Source organism: Salvelinus namaycush, chromosome 8 (genome assembly GCF_016432855.1).
Source record: "Salvelinus namaycush isolate Seneca chromosome 8, SaNama_1.0, whole genome shotgun sequence".
Classification (NCBI taxonomy): Eukaryota; Metazoa; Chordata; class Actinopteri; order Salmoniformes; family Salmonidae; genus Salvelinus; species Salvelinus namaycush.
Window position 1 is genome coordinate 13,512,760 of NC_052314.1, and position 20,490 is coordinate 13,533,249.

Sequence of the window (20,490 nt, forward strand, 5' to 3'; positions counted from 1 at the left end):
CAGAGTCCTTGTGATCAAAACAATCTTGAAGCATGGATTCTGATTGGTCAGACCAGTGTTGAATAGACCTTAGCATGGGTACTTCTTGTTTGAGTTTCTGCCTATAGGAAGGGAGGAGCAAAATGGAGTAGTGATCTGATTTGCCGAAGGGAGTACAGGGTAGGGCCTGGTAGGCATCTCGAAAAGGCGAGTAGCAGTAGTCTAGTGTTTTTCCTAAGCGAGTACTACAGTCAATGTGTTGATAGAACTTCCATAGCGTTTTCTTTAAATTTTCTTGGTTAAAATCCCAGCTAAAATAAATGCGGCCTCAAGATATGTGGTTTCCAGTTTCCATAAAGTCCAGTGTAGTTCCTTGAGGGCTGTTGTGGTATCGGCTTGAGGGGGAATGTACAGTTTCTGTATGTTATCACAATCACACCATGAGTAGTTAACCATGAAACATACACCCCCGCCTTTCTCCTTCCTGGAAAGTTCTTTACTCCTGTCTGCATGGACGGGAACAGTATATCCCGAGAGAGCCATGATTCCCTGAAACAGAGTATGTTACAGTCCCTTATGTCTCTCTGGAAGGAGATACTTGCCCTGATCTCGTCGACTTACTTGTCCAGAGACTGAACATTAGCGAGTAATACACTCGGAAGCGGTGGATGGTGTGCCCTCCTCCTGAGTCGGACTAGAAGTCCACTCCGAATACCTCTTCTCTTCCGGCAACGTCTTGGAGCAGCCTCTGGGATAAGTTCAATTGCCCTGGGGGATACAGGTAAAGGATCCAATTCAGGAAAGTCATATTCCTGGCCGTAATGCTGATGAGTTACCACCACTCTGATATCCAAAAGTTATTTCCGGCTGTATGTAATATTTTTTTTAACGTTCTGGGCTAATAATGTAAGAAATAACACACCAAAAAAACAAAATACAGCAAAGTTGCTTAGGAGCTAGAAGCAGAGCTGCCACTGTTTGCAGGCGTGCCAATATATCTTGCAAACACCGGCTTCTCTGGCATTATCCCTTGAGTATCCACTCAGAGTTCAGTAGTCTAGTCCAGTTACTAGTTACTAGAGTTAATGATAGTCTAGTCCAGTTGTTAGAAGTGATTCAGTCCAAGCAGCTAAGAGCATGGTTTGATCTTCTCCAGGTTTCCCAATGAGCTCATGGTATCACAGTGTTGTAAACAGTGAGCAGAAACTGTGGACCAACTACACTGAATGGATAGACACTCAGTTTAGCTTTAGCATAGCCTTTAGCATAGCCTTTAGCAATGCCTTGAGGGGAGAGTGGGTTAAGTTGAGCCCAAGGGGTAAGTTGAGCCACCCTTGTTTGTAGGAAGCCATACAGTGCATTCATAAAGTATTCAGACCCATTTATTCAGGACATTTAGAGACATTTAGAGACTCCTGTGTTGTCTTGGCTGTATGTTGACGGTCATTGTCCTGTTGGAAGTTGAACCTTCGCCCCAGTCTGAGGTCCTGAGCGCTCTGGAGAAGATTTTCATCAAGGATCTCTACTGACTAGTCTCCCAGTCCCTGCTGCTGAAAAACATACCCACAGCATGATGATGCTACCACCATGCTTCACCGTAGGGATGGTGCCAGGTTTCCTCCAGATGTGACGCTAGGCATTCAGGCCAAATAGTTCAATCTTGGTTTCATCAGGACAGAGAATATTGTTACTCATGGTCTGGGACTTCTTTAGGTGCCTTTTGCAAAACTCCAAGCAGGATGTCATGTGTGTGGCTTCCATCTGGCCACTCTACCATAAAGGCCTGATTGGTGGAGTGCTGCAGAGATGGTTGTCCTTCTGGAAGGTTCTCCCATCTCCACAGAGGAACTCTGGAGCTCTGTCAGAGTGACCATCGGGTTGTTGGTTACCTCCCTGACCAAGGCCCTTCTCCTCCGAATGCTCAGTTTGGCGGGTGGCTAGATCTAGGAATAGTCTTGGTGGGTCCAAACTTCTTCCATTTAAGAATGACAGAGAACACAGTGTTCTTGGGAACCTTCAATGCTGCAGAAATGTTTTGGTACCCTTCCCCAGATCTGTCTCAGAGCTCTAAGGACATTTCCTTAGACCTCATGGCTTGGTTTTTGCTCTGGCATGCACTGTCAACTGTGGGACCTTATATAGACAGGTGTGTGCCTTTCCAAATCATGTCCAATCAATTGATTTTACCACAGGTGGACTCCAATCAAGTTGTAGAAACATCTCAAGGATGGTCAATGGAAACATGGATGCACCTGAGCTCAATTTCGAGTCTCATAGCAAAGGGTCTGAATACTTATGTAAATAAGGTATTTCTGTTTTGTATTTTTAATACATTTTCCCCAAAAAAAATTTAACTGCTTTGTCATTATGGGGTATTGTGTGTAGATTGATGAGGGACATTATTTATTTAATCAATTTTAGAATAAGCCTGTAATGTAACAACATTTGGAAAAAGGGAAGGGGTCCAAATGCACTGTACACAAAATTAATCATGTGACCAAATATTTAGGAAGAGGTCATAATTTCATGGAGTCTGTGGAGGAAGAAACCACATTGAAAAAGTGATAAGAAAGTTAGGTCCAAAAAACTGATTTTCACCAAGTCAAATTAATTTATTGTGTTAGAGGTTTGATGATGCTTGTATCTAAACCAGTGGTTCCCAACCAGGGGTACTAGGACCCCTGGGGGTACTTGGCCTATCAGCTGGGTGTACTTGAGAAGACTCATGAGACCATAGACCTACTGGTAAAATGCACACTTCAGGGATACTCCGGGCAGAGCCAAATTCAGTTGGTGGTGATCTAAACCAAAGTAGATCATTTTAAGATAGTTCTATACATCAGTTGGGGTCTTTATAAACTTCAATATGAGGTCCTAAACCTAGCATGAAAGTTTATCCCTGTAGCTGTGTGAGCTAATATAGTTAAAAGGTTTGCCTTGGGGTAAGTTGAGCCTTGGGGTAAGTTGAGCCAATGGCCATGGAGAAAATTTTGACAATGTTGTAGCCAATGGCAAGTTAAGCAAATTAAAGTGTTTTCTTACCAGGCGTAATGCAAGGCATTATTGCAGGGATATGAGGTAACAACAGGGCCTGGCCTATGTTAAAAGTGTAATAAAAAGTACAAAGTGTTTGTTTTTTACACCCCTTTTGCCCTCAGAACAGCCTCAATTCGTTGGGGCATGGACTCTACAAGGTGTCGAACGCATTCCACAGGGATGCTGGCCCATGTTGCCTTCGATGCTTCCCACAGTTGTGTCAAGTTGGCTGGTTGTCCAGGTGGTGGACCATTCTTGATACACACAGGAAACTGTTGAGCGTGAACAACCCAGGAGCGTTGAAGTTCTCGACACACTCAAACCGGTGTGCCTGGCACCTACTACCATACCCCGTTCAAAGCCACTTAAGTATTTTGTCTTGACCTTTCATCTTCTGAATGGCACACACACAATCCATGTCTCAATTCTCTCAAGGCTTAAAAATCCTTCTTTAACTTGTCTCCTCCCCTTCATCTACACTGATTGAAGTGGATTTAACAAGTTACATCAATAAGGGATCATAGCTTTGTCATGGAAATCTTTTGTACACTCAGTGTATATAGATATCTATTTTATAAAAAAAATACTATATTTCCCTTGACAGAGTGATGCTGAATGTAAAAAATGTCTCAATTTACCCAAACACTCCAGTACACTGTAAAAGAAAAGCAAACGTAATCAATTGTTTAATCAGCATTATTCTGTGAGTTGAGTGGACTTCAAATGGGCAAGAATTGGAGCTAATGTGTTAAAGTTTGTTCACTCAACTGTATATTGGTTCAGCAATATTCCCAAATGTTGAGCAAACACAATCCTATTGCAGCTTGTTGCCTCACAATTATACATTGAATACTTTTTCATTCTTTTTACAGTGTATGCCTTCTGCATACAGTATGCACAGATTGAACACATTTTCTGTTGTTGATCAAGCGGCTCCGCCTTTCACCCAGTTGCCACCATCAACAATACTATTTTGGCATGCATTGCCAGTCAAATGTTGGGAGCGTATCATATTGTGAGTTGAGTAAACTGTGTGTAGCATGTAGTTTATGGTTTGCGCAGCATTAACGTATCAGAGCTCTGGGTTTGATATACAGGAGCAGGTGCTGGATTGGCGTCTGTGGGAACTTTCACCACTGCATCTCTGGTAGTGTAGCCTACTTCCAAAACAGCCCCACCAAAACAGTGACCCAGAGACAGTTGTTTAGCAGCCTTACACTCTAAAAACAAACGTGTTCTTTTTTAACCCGTTGCAAAGTAGAGTTAGATAACTGTGGAGTTTATTTAAGTAAACACAGTCCTTGTGTATTTCCTGTTGGAAACATGTTGAGTTGGTGTCTTTGCAGTGCTTGTTGAGGAAGCACAGGCAGCAGTGTTTTTGTAAGACATGGCTCCGTGTCTAAGGGTACACACGTGATTACTGTATATTTGTCACGTTCCTGACCTGTTTTCTGTTGTTTGGTATGTGTTTAATTGGTCAGGGCGTGAGTTTTGGGTGGGTAGTCTATGTTATGTGTTTTCTATGTTGGGTTAATGGGTTGCCTGGTATGGCTCTCAATTAGAGGCAGGTGTTTGGCGTTTCCTCTGATTGAGAGTCATATTAAGGTAGGTTGTTTCACATTGTTTGTTGTGGGTGGTTGTCTTCCGTGTCCGTGTATGTTCGCACCACACGGGACTGTTTCGTTGTCGTTAGTATATGTAGTCTGTTCCTGTTCGTGCGTTCTTCATGTTTTATGTAAGTTCTCTCGTTCAGGTCTGTCTACGTCGTTTTGTTGTTTTGTAAAATGATCAAGTGTTCTTCGTGTGTTTAGTTTCGTCTTGTTAATAAAGTTCATTATGTCATCATACCTCGCTGCAAATTGGTCTTCCGATCCCTCTCTCCTCTCCTCGTCTGAGGAGGAGGAATATGACGACTATCGTTACAGAACCACCCACCAAACCCAGATCAAGCAGCGGGTTAACGGACAGCAACGACAGCAGCAGTGGGTCAAGGAGGATTGGACATGGGAAGAGATTCTGGACGGAGAAGGACCCTGGGCAGAGCCAGAGGAGTGTCGCCGTCCCAAGGCGGAGCTGGAGAAATCTAAAGCGGAGAGGCGACGATATGAGGAGGCAGCACGGAAGCAAGGCTGGAAGCCCGCAAGTACAACCCAAAAATTTCTTGGGGGGGGGCTAAAGGGTAGTGTGGCGAAGTCAGGTAGGAGACCTGCGCCAACTTCCCGGGCTTACCGTGGAGAGCGAGAGTACGGGCAGACACCGTGTTATGCAGTAGAGCGCATGGTGTCTCCTGTACGTGTTCATAGCCCGGTGCGGGTTATTCCACCTCCCCGCACTGGTAGGGCTAGATTGAGCATTGAGCCAAGTGCCATGAAGCCGGCTCTACATATCTGGCCACCAGTACGTCTCCTTGGGCCGGCTTACATGGCACCAGCCTTACGCATGGTGTCCCCGGTTCGCCTACATAGCCCGGTGCGGGTTATTCCACCTCCCCGCACTGGTCAGGCGACGGGGAGCATACAACCAGGTAAGGTTGGGCAGGTTCAGTGCTCAAGGGAGCCAGTACGCCTACACGGTCCGGTATATCCGGCGCCACCTTCCCGCCCCAGCTCAGTACCACCAGTGCCTGCACCACGCACCAAGCCTCATGGGCGTCCTCAGAGCCCTGTACGCACTGTTCCTCCTCCACGCACTCTCCCTGTGGTGCGTGTCTCCAGCCCAGTGCCTCCAGTTTCGGCACCACGCAGCAAGCCTCCTGTGCGTCTCCAGAGCCCTGTACGCACTGTTCCTTCTCCCCGCACTCGCCCTGAGGTGCGTGCCCTCAGCCCGGTACCTCCAGTTCCGGTACCACGCACCAGGCCTATAGTGCGCATCGAGAGTCCAGTGTGCCCTGTTCCTGCTCCCCGCACTAGCCTTGAGGTGCGTGTCTCCAGTCCGGTACCACCAGTTCCGGCACCACGCACCAGGCCTACTGTGCGCCTCAGCGGGTCAGAGTCGGCCGTCTGCCCAACGCCTTCTGCACTGCCTGTCTGCCCAGCTCCGTCTGAGCCATCCGTCTGCCCAGTGCCATCTGAGCCATCTGTCTGCCCAGCGCCTTCTGAGCCATCCGTCTGCCCAGCGCCTTCTGAGCCATCCGTCTGCCCAGCGCCTTCTGAGCCATCCGTCTGCCCAGCGCCTTCTGAGCCATCCGTCTGCCCAGCGCCTTCTGAGCCATCCGTCTGCCACGAGCCATTAGAGCCGCCCGTCTGTCCCGAGCCATTAGAGCCGTCCGTCAGTCAGGAGCCGCTAGAGCCGCCAGCCAGTCAGGAGCCGCCAGAGCCGCCAGCCAGTCAGGAGCCGCCAGAGCCGCCAGCCAGTCAGGAGCTGCCAGAGCCGCCAGCCAGTCAGGAGCTGCCAGAGCCGCCAGCCAGTCAGGAGCTGCCAGAGCTGCCCTACAGTCATGAGCTGCCCTACAGTCATGAGCTGCCCTTCAGTCATGAGCTGCCCTTCAGTCATGAGCTGCCCTACAGTCATGAGCTGCCCTCCAGTCATGAGCTGCCCTCCAGTCATGAGCTGCCCTCCAGTCATGAGCTGCCCTCCAGTCATGAGCTGCCCTCCAGTCATGAGCTGCCCTCCAGTCATGAGCTGCCACTCAGTCATGAGCTGCCACTCAGTCATGAGCTGCCACTCAGTCCGGAGCTGCCACTCAGTCCGGAGCTGCCACTCAGTCCGGAGCTGCCACCCAGTCCGGAGCTGCCACCCAGTCCGGAGCTGCCACTCAGTCCGGAGCTGCCATTAGTACAGAGTTGTCCCTCTGTCCTAAGCTACCTCTCTGTCCGGAACTACCTCTCTGTCCGGAGCTACCTCTCTGTCCTGAGCTACCTCTCTGTCCTGAGCTACCTCTCTGTCCTGAGCTACCTCTCTGTCCTGAGCTACCTCTCTGTCCTGAGCTGTCTCCTCTATGTAGGAGGGGCCTTAGTGAAGGTTCCTGGACCATGGTCGGGGGCGAGGGTCGCCACTCAAAGGACGCGAAGGAGAGGGACAAAGACAGTGGTGGAGTGGTGTCCTCGTCCACCGCCGGAGCCGCCACCGCGGACAGATGCCCACCCAGACCCTCCCCTTGAGTTGTAGGGGTGCGCCCGGAGTTCGCACCTTGAGGGGGGGGTTCTGTCACGTTCCTGACCTGTTTTCTGTTGTTTGGTATGTGTTTAATTGGTCAGGGCGTGAGTTTTGGGTGGGTAGTCTATGTTATGTGTTTTCTATGTTGGGTTAATGGGTTGCCTGGTATGGCTCTCAATTAGAGGCAGGTGTTTGGCGTTTCCTCTGATTGAGAGTCATATTAAGGTAGGTTGTTTCACATTGTTTGTTGTGGGTGGTTGTCTTCCGTGTCCGTGTATGTTCGCACCACACGGGACTGTTTCGTTGTCGTTAGTATATGTAGTCTGTTCCTGTTCGTGCGTTCTTCATGTTTTATGTAAGTTCTCTCGTTCAGGTCTGTCTATGTCGTTTTGTTGTTTTGTAAAATTATCAAGTGTTCTTCGTGTGTTTAGTTTCGTCTTGTTAATAAAGTTCATTATGTCATCATACCTCGCTGCAAATTGGTCTTCCGATCCCTCTCTCCTCTCCTCGTCTGAGGAGGAGGAATATGACGACTATCGTTACAATATTAGATTTACCTGTTGTTTGTTTTGCTACAGCGTAGGACATCACAGCTAATCTAGACCCTGTTTGCCCTGTCCCTAAACATATTTCAGTAGAAACAAGTTAACCTCGCCAGATTCATAATGGCAATAAAATACATTTTAGGTTTTGAGACGGAGGAGTTCTTAACTTACTCTAGGGTCAAGGACAGGGCTCCGAATATGTCACAATAAGGATTTAAACTTCCTGAAATAACATATTTCCTTTCTGTCAGTAAATGTTATATAGGCTATCTATCCCTACATGTAGGCAGGACTGTTTTTGTAACATATGGTTCCTCACTCTAGTAGTAATATTGCAAATACCTACCTTTTCCACCGGGTCATTTTAGGGGCAAGTGTTTGAAATAGGGCCATTCCTATCTACCAACATTGCTACATAATGGGCTGTCATTCATTACACATGACTACAGACTATGGCCTAGATTCAATCCGGAGCGTGGAAGATCCGTGCTTTAGCTCAAACAAAATGTATGTCTCCTCACCACCCTGTCTCCCTTCATACCCCTGCAGCCATTTGTCATCCACGACATGGATACCCTTCAGCTGGCAGAGCAGACCCTCGTTGCCAAGATGGTGGGCCCGGCTGGGGGCCATCTGCTGGAGAAGGAGGCTGAGGTACGCATCTTCCACTGCTGCCAGTGCACCTCCGTGGAGACGGTCACAGAGCTGACTGAGTTCGCCAAGTCTGTCCCCGGCTTCTCCAGCCTGGACCTGAACGACCAGGTGACTCTGCTGAAGTATGGAGTGTACGAGGCGCTGTTCGCCCTGCTGGCCTCATGTATGAACAAGGACGGCCTCCTGGTGGCCTACGGATCGGGCTTTATCACCAGGGAGTTTCTCAAGAGTCTGAGGAGGCCCTTCAGCGACATGATGGAACCCAAGTTCCAGTTCGCCATGAAGTTCAACGGGCTGGAGCTGGATGACAGTGACCTGGCCCTGTTTGTGGCCGCCATCATCTGCTGCGGAGGTAAGAGAGAGAGAGGTAGAGGCTGGGATCTGGGGTTAATGACCACTAATTGGTAGTTACCACTAATTGGTAGTTAATTACTAGTGTTATTACTTATCTTCTTGATGGATTTGCTCTTCAGCTCTATGCCAATCATAATGTCTCTTCTTGGATTGGCATAATCCACATTCTTTCTCTAATTTTGCTGTCCTCTTTCCTCTCCCTCAGACCGTCCCGGCCTGGTGAACGTTGGCCACATTGAGCGCATGCAGGAGAACATTGTTCAGGTGCTGCGGCTCCACCTGCTGGCCAACCACCCAGACGACACCTTCCTCTTCCCCAAGCTGCTGCAGAAACTGTCCGACCTCCGGCAGCTGGTCACCGAGCACGCTCAGTTGGTCCAGGAGATCAAGAAAACAGAGGACATGTCGCTCCACCCCCTGCTGCAAGAGATCTACAGAGACATGTACTGAGATACTGAGCCCAGAGAGGAGGGTGGGGGCTGGGTCACACACCCACCTCACCCTCCATTTTGGGGACATGTACTGAGTCTAGAAAGGAGGTTGCCCTCCATTTTGGGGACACATGCGTGAACAGTCTCTCTGAATAGTCCTACAATGAAAGGTTTGAACCACTGGACCCCCAGATGCAGGGTTGCTCATCTTTCAGACAGGACCGGACAGGACAATAGGACTATATTCTGGGCACCTGTAGTGGGGTCCACTACTCCCACAGGAACCTATAGGGCCATATTACCTGTGTGGACGGGCAATGTGAAGCTGAATTGAGTGTCTTGTTCCAGTGTTTGTCCTAACTAGAGAACATGCATTGGGCTGGGTTTAGACAACTTTGGCCAACATCAGAAAGAAGTACACGGCTCAAATAATCAATTGCTTGTTTAGATAACAGTGGCTGTGTTTAGACAGGCAGCCCAATTCTGATATTTTTTTCACTAATTGGTCTTTTGACCAATCAGATCAGCTCTGAAAAAGATCTGATATGAAAAGATCTGATGTGACTGGTCAAAAGACCAATTAGTGGGAAAAAGATCAGAATTGGGCTGCCTGTCTAAATGCAGCATATGATTCAGTCAGACTATAGCCACCAGAGTCCCTGCTAGAGGGGATCCCTTTCCTATACGGTACACACATCTCTGACCTAATCAGGCCCTTGAGTGATGAACAACAGGACGTATCGACAGAATCACCACTCCAGCAGTATCTTTATAACTATGTCATTTTGTAACGAACTTCAGAGTGAGAGAAAAGAATGATAATGTTGCACAACTATTTTGCAGTAAAGACACCCAAGCGAATTCAATGCCGAATACAGACTTCAGATGTGAGTGACTGTGTCTCACAGTAAGGCAGCTTTTCAGCGGTTGGATGTTCTCCCACCGTGAGGTTATGGGATTGCATGGTCAATGAGGTCCTCATGAGTGTCTGTCTCTCTCGCTGCCGGTGTGTGTATCTCTCCTATATTCAGTTTCCTAATACATCACACTGTACCAGGTTACTGTCCCTCAGATGTGGCTGCAGCGGCTCAAAATTCAACTCACAGTACAAGTAAATATAACATATTGCTTAATTCATTTTGGGAAACCTCTCCTGTGTGTTTTCAAGCTCTTGCTCCTGCTTAGGTTATAACTTATCATGTCTTAGAAATTTGGATTCCTCCGGGGGAAAAAAACGACTTTAGCTATAATTGTTCATTTAACATTTGCATATTTGCTAATGTTATCATGAATGAGGCTACAGAGTTTCAGAAAGTGCTCCCCCTATATCCCACTGAGTTTTTAGTCCTTTGCTCTTTTGGGCAAAGACCCACAGCCTCAGTTGGAGGGACACATTATTGGCTGCCACAGGTCTCCGTTGTTCAAACGTCAGTTACTCATCAGTCATATTTCGACCGCGAATTCACTATGTGCTTTTTAGTGATGGTTTTCACATACCGTGCCCTTCATCTCATTTTCCTCTCCTATCTAGACCAAACTCTAACATGGAGGCTTTGGTGTGCATTATATTCATTTTATAAAACCAAGGTAAAGCTCAATGATTACAAATATTTTTCATTTTCAATACTTTCACAAACAAAAGTAAACAAACTACCGTGTCAATAGTGTTCCCCCCACCATTCAGAACATGGCTCCATCAGGACATTTGTTTGTAAGTGGTTTGATTTCATTCAAAACAGACTGATTTGGAAATTACCAATCAGAAATTCACTGTGTAAATGCACCCACAACGCAACACTAAAGCACAGTGTGCTTACGAGATATGATATGAGACTCTTTTATATACTGTAATATTTGGCACTCCATCTTGTTTTGTATACTGGTATTAAAGGGCTAATATGAGTTCAAACTATATTAAAACCTTAACAAAGGCAGATTGAGAGCAGATTTAGAGAGAGCATTTTAAGCCATTAACAAGATATCTCTCTCTCTCTCTCTCTCTCTCTCTCTCTCTCTCTCTCTCTCTCTCTCTCTCTCTCTCTCTCTCTCGTCTGTCTGTCTGTCTGTCTGTCTGTCTGTCTGTCTGTCTGTCTGTCTGTCTGTCTGTCTGTCTGTCTGTCTGTCTGTCTGTCTGTCTGTCTGTCTGTCTGTCTGTCTGTCTGTCTGTCTGTCTGTCTGTCTGTCTGTCTGTCTGTCTGTCTGTCTGTCTGTCTGTCTGTCTGTCTGTCTGTCTGTCTGTGGGTATTTTGCTACTATTTACACCTGGTTGTTTTTGTCTAGTAGAGATTAAATACTAAAACTGCCTCATCAAACCAGCCATCAATCCTTCACAGAACTGTTGGGAATGTTTCAAAGACAGAATGAAATAATCCTTCATGTGTGCATGCTTTTCTGATGGAAAGGATATACAGTGCGTGTGTGTATTTTCTGTGAGGGAATGTATTTTGTTCTTTGCTTACCGTAGCAAATTCTCATGAATCCACAAATCAATGTTTTTTGGGGGTGTAATGGACCTAGCTTCACTCTCTGCACCACGTTGTATTAATGCTTTGTACATAGATTCAGTGATTATGTGATTGCTTGCCCCAACTATAACCAGAGGTATGCAAGATACTAACTATTATTGGGTATGTTTTGTATTCCTTTTTGTCTGGTAAATACTTTTCAATGTTTTAAATGGTAGAGAAATGTAGGTATGTTTTTGATTAAGCGCTACCTAATTTGACAATGTTATAATTGAGTTGGATCATATTTTTATACTAAAGCATATATATACATATATATAAACATATGTACATATATATATATATATGAGTATATCAGAAATTGTTTCGTTGAATAACTAGGTTGAAAAATGCAATGTAAATAGAATAGCTAAGTATCTGGTGATACAACCATAGATGTGATTCCCAATGGGGACATTCGTTTGGTTAATTCCCACACTAGAGAGAGTTAACGTGTTCTCTATGTGCTGTGCTTCGCTGTAGGGATACTAAAAGCACTCAAAGCAAATATCAAGACTTGAACGCAAAACCTTTCATGGGTTATTGACACTATATTTTCACTCAACAACATGATCTGGATATAGTATTTGTCTTGAACATGCATAAGTAAATCATCAGCGTTAAGACTGGTAATAAGCTATCATGGCACAGATCCTACATCAATACTGCAGGTTTCCTTCTATGCTATGGTCTCAGGTGGAAGATTAGGTAATAAAGGGGATGATTGGGGCGTAATTTCACTATTCAGAACATAAATGCTCCATAACTGCCTCATTATGTTCTTCAAGCCAAACGGTTTGTTGTTTTTGTGGCCCTACTTTATCCCTTCTCTGTTTTGATACATGTACAGTATATAGAACATTACGCACTCATAACTTGTCCACAATGAACAGTGATTTCATTACAGCTAAATGCAGTAAAGATGCAGTATATTGTTTATTAGAAACTGGGTGTTTCGAGCCCTGAATGCTGATTGGCTGATATATCAGACCATATACCACGGGTATGATGACAAAACATGTATTTTTACTGCCCTAATTACGTTGGTAACCAGTTTATAATAGCAATAAGGCACCTCTGGGGTTTGTGGTATATGGCCAATATACCACGGCTAAGGGCTGTATCCAGGCACGTTGCGCATAAGAACATCCCTTAGCCATGGTATATTGGCCATATACCACACCCCTCTGGCCTTATTGCTAAATTAACATGCTTCCGCTGTATCAAGCGTTTTACTGGCTTCCCTCCTCACTCGCTGCTGTGTTCTAACTTACTTAATTATAATCATGCCATATGTTAGATGACTGAATTTCAAGCTGCCTGTAATGGCAGTTCTACAATATCTATTGCTCTGGATTGTCAGACCTCTGCAGAATGCAAAGCTGCTTTAGTCCACTAGATTCTATTATACAAGGTGAACAGAACACATTAGGGATTACACTCAACCCGTGCCTTAACCTATGACATACAACACTAGACACAATAGAGTAAAGTAAAGCTGCACACAGTTCTGTACAGTTCTGTGTCCCCAGCTAGAAGCTACTGGTATGGATATGATACTACACAGTACAGGGATACACAAAGAGAGGATATGGCGTCATGACAGAATTAGGGAAGGTTTCAAAATTGTGATAGGCAGACAGACCATTGTTGAATCTGTAGAACATAACGACTGTTTGGAATTACATTCCTCCACATTAGAGAGGTCGCTCTCTTGCAATAGTGTAAATACAAACAAGATTATATAAGGGTTCAAACACTAGAGCAAAAACCCAGAGGAGAAGTTATGTGATTGGTAAATTGAAGATGTCTGCTACCCTTAAGGATCTATATTGTTTTGTGTTGAATTGACAAGGGACTTTTGACAAGTATCAGGGAAAATATTGTGTCCCTTAGTTTATACTAGCTCAGGACATAGCGAGGTACTGTTCTTCTTCTTTTATTTTTCAAGTGAGTTTATAGTGCCCTGCCATACAGCACACATATAATAATAATAATAAATACAACTCTGCAGAAATGATGAGTGCAGAAGATATAGGAAAAAGGTTTGTATTTTGTAGTAAAGAGTTGATGCAGTGTTTTTATGGCTAGTGTCATGCAAAGAGACTGGAGACAGTCTTTGGATGCTTTGTTTATGTATACTGTGGCTTGGTAACAATAAAGTACATGTTTGATGAATGTTTATCTAGTAATTTAAACAACAAACAAGTTGACTGAATAGATTGACAAATAAAATTATTTAAAAATCCAACGTTATATTGTCCATCTATTTCAAGTAAATAATAACATCTGATTGATGGTGAGAGCTGAATAAATGAAAGACGGCTGCATATTGGTAACTGACAAAATAAAGGAAACAGAAACGCCAACATAAAGCTTTTTAATAGGGCGTTGGGCCACCAGAACAGCTTCAATGCATCTTGGCATAGATTCTACAAGTGTCTTGAACTATATTGGAGGGATGCGACACCATTCTTCCACAAGGAATAGTTTTTTTGATATGGTGGTGTAAAACTCAGGCGCCGCTCCAGAATCTCCCATAAGTGTTCAATTGGGTTGAGATCTGGTGACTGAGACGGCTATGACATATGGTTTACATCGTTTTCATGCTCATCAAACCATTCAGTGACCACTCGTGACCTGTGGATGGGGGCATTGTCATCCTGGAAGAGACCATTCCCATCAGGATAGAAATGTTTCACCATAGGTTGAAAGCAATCACTCAGAATGGCTGTGTATTTATTGGCGTTTTCCTTGCCCTCTAAGAGGTTGAGTGGAACTAAACCATGCCAGGACAATACACCCCACACCATAAAAGCTCAAACAACTCAAGTGTTTTCTTTATTTTGGCAGTTACCTGTAAATGTATGAGGCCATGGGATGTTGAGATTGAGGACTCCATCTGCTGGTCTTCAGATACAACTGCAAATTATGTCTTAAATTGTGCCATCTCTCAGACGCACGTAACATAAATGGTATCATAGCGTCTGTCAACAGACTGTGGGATCAGGATGCGACAACTAAAGATTAACTTTGTTACAGTACTCAGATCTTTTGTCACTGATCATTTTTCACAAATCACGATTTTGCAGGTGCTCGCATCTTTTACATTTCAGAAGGGAAGGTTGACATGTGGCCCATAGACTTTCCTGAAACTTGCACAGAGATTGGGTGGGGCTACGGCCCTCGTTCTAGTATATTTTCTAACATACCTGCCCCCAGAATTAAATCGAGCAACTGACGCAATTAAACACGATTTCTCTTCTGGGTTTCGAAGTGTGTACACTACATGACCAAAAGTATGTGGACACCTGCTCGTCGAACATCACATTCCAAAATCATGGGCATTAACATAGAGTTGGTCCCCTCTTTGCTGCTATAACAGACTCCATTCTTCTGGAAAGGCTTTCCACTAGATGTTGGAACATTGCTGCAGGCAATTTCTTCCATTCAGCCACAAGAGCATTAGTGAGGTCCGGCACTGATGTTGGGCGATTATCCCTGTCTCACTGTCGGTGTTCCAATTAATCCCAAAGGTGTTCGATGAAGTTAAGGTCAGGGCTCTGTGCAGGCCAGTCAAGTTCTTACACACCGATCTCGACAAACCATTTCTGTTTTGACCTCGCTTTGTGCACAGGGGCATTGTCGTGCTGAAACAGGAAAGGGCCTTCCTCAAACTTTTGCAACAAAGTTGGAAGCACAGAATCATCTAGAATGTCATTGTATGCTGTAGCGTTACTATTGGAACTAAGGGGCCTAACCCGAACCACAAAAAACAGCCCCAAACCATTATTCCTCCTCCATCAAACTTTACAGTTGGCACTATACATTGGGGCAGGTAGCGTTCTCCTGGCATCCGCCAAATCCAGATTCATCAGTCAGAATGCCAGACGGTGAAGCGGGATTCATCATTCCAGAGAACGCGTTTCTACTGCTCCAGAGTCCACTGGCGGCGGGCTTTACACCACTCTAGCCAACGCTTGGCGTTGCCCATGGTAATCTTAGGCTTGTGTGCGGCTGCTCGAACATGGAAACCCCTTTCATGAAGCTGGCGACGAACAGTTCTTGTTCTGACCTTGTTTCCAGAGACAGTTTGGAACTCGGTCGTGAGTGTTGCAATCCGAGGACAGAAGATTTTTACGCACTTTCACACTTGGCGGTCCCGTTCTGTGAGTTGTGTGGTCTACCACTTCGCGGCTGAGCCGTTGTTGCTCCTAGTTGTTTTCACATCACAATAACAGCACTTACAGTTGACTGGGGCAGCTCTAGCAGGGAAGAAATTTGATGAACTGACTTGTTGGAAAGGTGAAATCCTATGATGGTGCCAAGTTGAAAGTCACTGAGCTCTTCAGTAAGGCCAGTCTACTGCCAACGTTTGTCTATCGAGATTGCATGAGTGTATGCTCGGTTGTATACACCTCTCTGCAACATTTGTAGCTGAAATAGCCAAATCCACTCATTTGAAGGGATGTCCACATACTTTTGTATATACAGTTGAAGGCGGAGGTTTACATACACCTTAGCCAAATACATTTAAACTCAGTTTTTCACAATTCCTGACATTTAATCCCAGTAAAAATGCCCTGTCTTAGGTCAGTTAGGATCACCACTTTATTTTAAGAATGTGAAATGTCAGAATAATAGTAGAGAGAATGATTTATTTCAGCTTTTATTTATTTTATCATTTTCCCTGTGGGTCAGAAGTTTACATACACTCAATTAGTATTTGATAGGATTGCCTTTAAATCGTTTAACTTGGGTCAAACGTTTCGGCTAGCCTTCCACAAGCTTCCCACAATAAGTTGGGTGAATTTGGCCCATTCCTCTTGACAGAGCTGGTGTAACAGTCAGGTTTGTAGGCCTACTTGCTCGCATACGCGTTTTCAGTTCTGCCCACAAATTTTCCATAGGATTGAGGTCAGGGCTTTCTTACGAAGCCACTCCTTCGTTGCCCGGGCGGTGTGTTTGGGATCATTGTCATGCTGAAAGACCCAGCCACGTTTCATCTTCAATGCCCTTGCTGATGGAAGGAGGTTTTCACTCAAAATCTCACAATACATGGCCCCATTCATTCTTTCCTTTACACGGATCAGTCGTCCTGGTCCCTTTGCAGAAAAACAGCCCAAAGCATGATGTTTCCACCCCCATGCTTCACAGTGGGTATGGTGTTCTTTGGATGCAACTCTGCATTATTTGTCCTCCAAACACGACGAGTTGAGTTTTTACCAAAAAGTTCTATTTTGGGTTCATCTGACCATATGCCATTCTCACAATCTTCTTCTGGATCATCCAAATGCTCTCTAGCAAACTTCAGACGGGCCTGGACATGTACTGGCTTAAGCAGGGGGACACGTCTGGCACTGCAGGATTTGAGTCCCTGGCGACGTAGTGTGTTACTGATGGTAGGCTTTGTTACTTTGGTCCCAGCTCTCTGCAGGTCATTCACTAGGTCCCCCCGTGTGGTTCTGGGATTTTTGCTCACCGTTCTTGTGATCATTTTGACCCCACGGGGTGAGATCTTGCGTGGAGCCCCAGATCGAGGGAGATTATCAGTGGTCTTGTATGTCTTCCATTTCCTAATAATTGCTCCCACAGTTGATTTCTTCAAACCAAGCTGCTTACCTATTGCAGATTCAGTCTTCCCAGCCTGGTGCAGGTCTACAATTTTGTTTCTGATGTCCTTTGACAGCTCTTTGGTCTTGGCCATAGTGGAGTTTGGAGTGTGACTGTTTGAGGTTGTGGACAGGTGTCTTTTATACTGATAACATGTTCAAACAGGTGCCATTAATACAGGTAACGAGTGGAGGACAGAGGAGCCTCTTAAAGAAGAAGTTACAGGTCTGTGAGAGCCAGAAATCTTGCTTGTTTGTAGGTGACCAAATACTTATTTTCCACCATAATTTGCAAATAAATTGATTAAAAATCCTACAATGTGATTTTCTGGAATTTTTTTTCTCATTTTGTCTGTCATAGTTGAAGTGTACCTATGATGAAATTACAGGCCTCTCTCATCTTTTTAAGTGGGAGAACTTGCACAATTGGTGGCTGACTAAATACTTTTTTGCCCCACTGTACATACTACCTCAATCAGCCTGACTAACCGGTGTCTGTATGTAGCCTCGCTACATTTATAGCCTCGCTACTGTTTGTAGCCTGTCTTTTTACTGTTGTTTTATTTCTTTACTTACCTATTGTTCACCTAATACCTTTTTTGCACTATTGGTTAGAGCCTGTAAGTAAGCATTTCACTGTAAGGTCTACACCTGTTGTATTCGGCGCACGTGACAAATAAACTTTGATTTGATTTGACTCAAATTATGTCATTTAGTGATGTCAAGCAAATGTCATCAAATGATGTCAAGCAAAGAGGCACTGGGTTTGAAGGTAGGCCTTGAAATACATCCACAGGTACAACTCCAATTGACCCAAATGATGTCAATTAGCCTATCAGAAAGCTTCTAAAGCCATGACATCATTTTCTGGAATTTTCCAAGCTGTTTAAAGGCACAGTCAACTTAGTGTATGTAAACTTCTGACCCACTGGAATTGTAATACAGTGAATTATAAGTGAAATAATCTGTCTGTAAACAATTGTTGGACAAATTACTTGTGTCATGCACAAAGTAGATGTCCTAACCAACTTGCCAAAACTATAGTTTGGCAAGTTATCCGCCGCAATTGTTGCAACCCCTATTACTAGCCTGTTCAACCTCTCTTTCGTATCGTCTGAGATCACCAAAGATTGGAAAGCAGCCGCGGTCATCCCCCTCTTCAAAAGGGGAGACACTCTAGACCCAAACTGTTACAGACCTATTTCTATCCTACCCTGCCTTTCTAAGGTCTTCGAAAGCTAAGTTAACAAACAGATCACCGACCATTTCGAATCACACCGTACCTTCTCCGCTATGCAATCTGGTTTCCGAGCTGGTCATGGGTGCACCTCAGCCACGCTCAAGGTCCTAAACAATATCACAACCACCATTGATAAAAGACAATACTGTGCAGCCATATTCATTGTCCTGGCCAAGGCTTTCGTCTCTGTCAACCACCACATTCTTATCGGCAGACTCAACAGCCTTGGTTTCTCAAATGACTGCCTCGCCTGGTTCACTAACTACTTCTCTGACAGAGTTCAGTGTGTCAAATCGGAGGACCTGTTGTCCGGACCTCTGGCAGTCTCTATGGGGGTGCCACAGGGTTCAATTCTTGGGCCGACTCTTTTCTCTGTATACATCAATGATGTCACTCTTGCTGCTCTTGATTCTCTGATCCACCTCTACACAGACGACACCATTCTGTATACTTCTGGCCCTTCTTTGGACACTGTGTTAACTAACCTCCAGATGAGCTTCAATGCCACACAACTCTCCTTCCGTGGCCTCCAACTCCTGCAAGTAAAACTAAATGCATGCTCTTCAACTGATCGCTGCCCGCACCTCCCCGCTCGTCCAGCATCACTACTCTGGACGGTTCTGACTTAGAATATATGGACAATTACAAATACCTAGGTGTCTGGTTAGACTGTAAACTCTCCTTCCAGACTCACATTAAGCATCTCCAATCCAAAATTAAATCTAGAATCGGCTTCCTATTTCGTAACAAAGCATCCTTCACTCATGCTGCCAAACATACCCTCGTAAAACTGACTATCCTACCGATCCTTGACTTCGACGAAGTCATTTACAAAATAGCCTCCAACACTCTACTCAGCAAATTGGATGGAGTCTATCACAGTGCCATCCATGTTGTCACCAAAGCCCCATATACTACCTACCACTGCGACCTGTATGCTCTCGTTGGCTGGCCCTCGCTTCATATTCGTCGCCAAACATACTGGCTCCAGGTCATCTTTAAGTCTTTGCTAGGTAAAGCCCCGCCTTATCTCAGCTCACTGGTCACCATAGCAGCACCCACCCATAGCACGCGCTCCAGCAGGTATATTTCACTCGTCACCCCCAAAGCCAATTCCGCCTTTGGCCGCCTTTCCTTACAGTTCTCTGCTGCCAATGATGGGAACGAATTGCAAAAATCACTGAAGCTGGAGACTCATATCTCCCTCACTAACTTTAAGCATCAGCTGTCAGAGCAGCTTACAGATCATTGCACCTGTACATAGCCCATCTGTAAATAGCCCACCCAACTACCTCATCCCCATATTGTTTTGTTTTTTTGCTCCTTTGCACCCCAGTATCTCTACTTGCACATTCATCTTCTGCACATCTATCACTCCAGTGTTTAATTGCTAAATTGTAGTTATTTCGCCACTATGGCCTATTTATTGCCTTACCTCCCTAATCTTACTTCATTTGCACACACTGTATATAGGCTTTTCTATTGTGTTATTGACTGTACATTTGTTTATTCCATGTGTAACTCTGTGTTGTTGTTTGTGTCGCACTGCTTTGCTTTATCTTGGCCAGGTCGCAGTTGTAAATGAGAACTTGTTCTCAACTGGCCTATCTGGTTAAGTAATGATTAAATAATTTTTTTTATAAAATTGTTTGTTAACAAGAAATTTGTGGAGTGGTTGAAAAACAAGTTTTAATGACTCCAACCAAAGTGTATGTAAACTTACGACTTCAACTGTATAGTGTACGTTGTGTAACATTGCCTTGGTAGTTTCATAACTTGAATATTTCAATTCTTATGGCAGGCCCTGATTCGTTATGGGGGTGCTTAGTCCCTCCTAGCCCCGGTAATCAAACCCTGCACTTGCTGATCTGCACCACAGGATTAAATTAAATTGTTCTCACTCTCTATATACATTGGTCAGCTACATTGTCAGCATGCATTTTATATCATTATAAACACCAAAAAGTGAATCCAGTACTAAGCAGGTAAGGGTATGACTTTACTTTCCTTGGATTGTATCATTATTCCCACTTTCCAAGT

General features: G+C 44.8%; 1 protein-coding gene across 1 annotated transcript in view; it reads left to right on the forward strand.

The window, feature by feature from the left end:
* Positions 1-9,964, forward strand: part of LOC120052411 (peroxisome proliferator-activated receptor alpha-like) — a 69,023-nt gene extending 59,059 nt beyond the window's left edge. The window contains exons 6-7 of the mRNA XM_038999294.1: positions 8,205-8,661; positions 8,869-9,964. Coding sequence (XP_038855222.1) covers positions 8,205-8,661; positions 8,869-9,113 — 702 coding nt within the window. The 3' untranslated portion in view covers positions 9,114-9,964. The remainder of the gene's footprint in view (positions 1-8,204; positions 8,662-8,868) is intronic.
* The last annotated feature ends 10,526 nt before the right edge of the window (positions 9,965-20,490 follow it).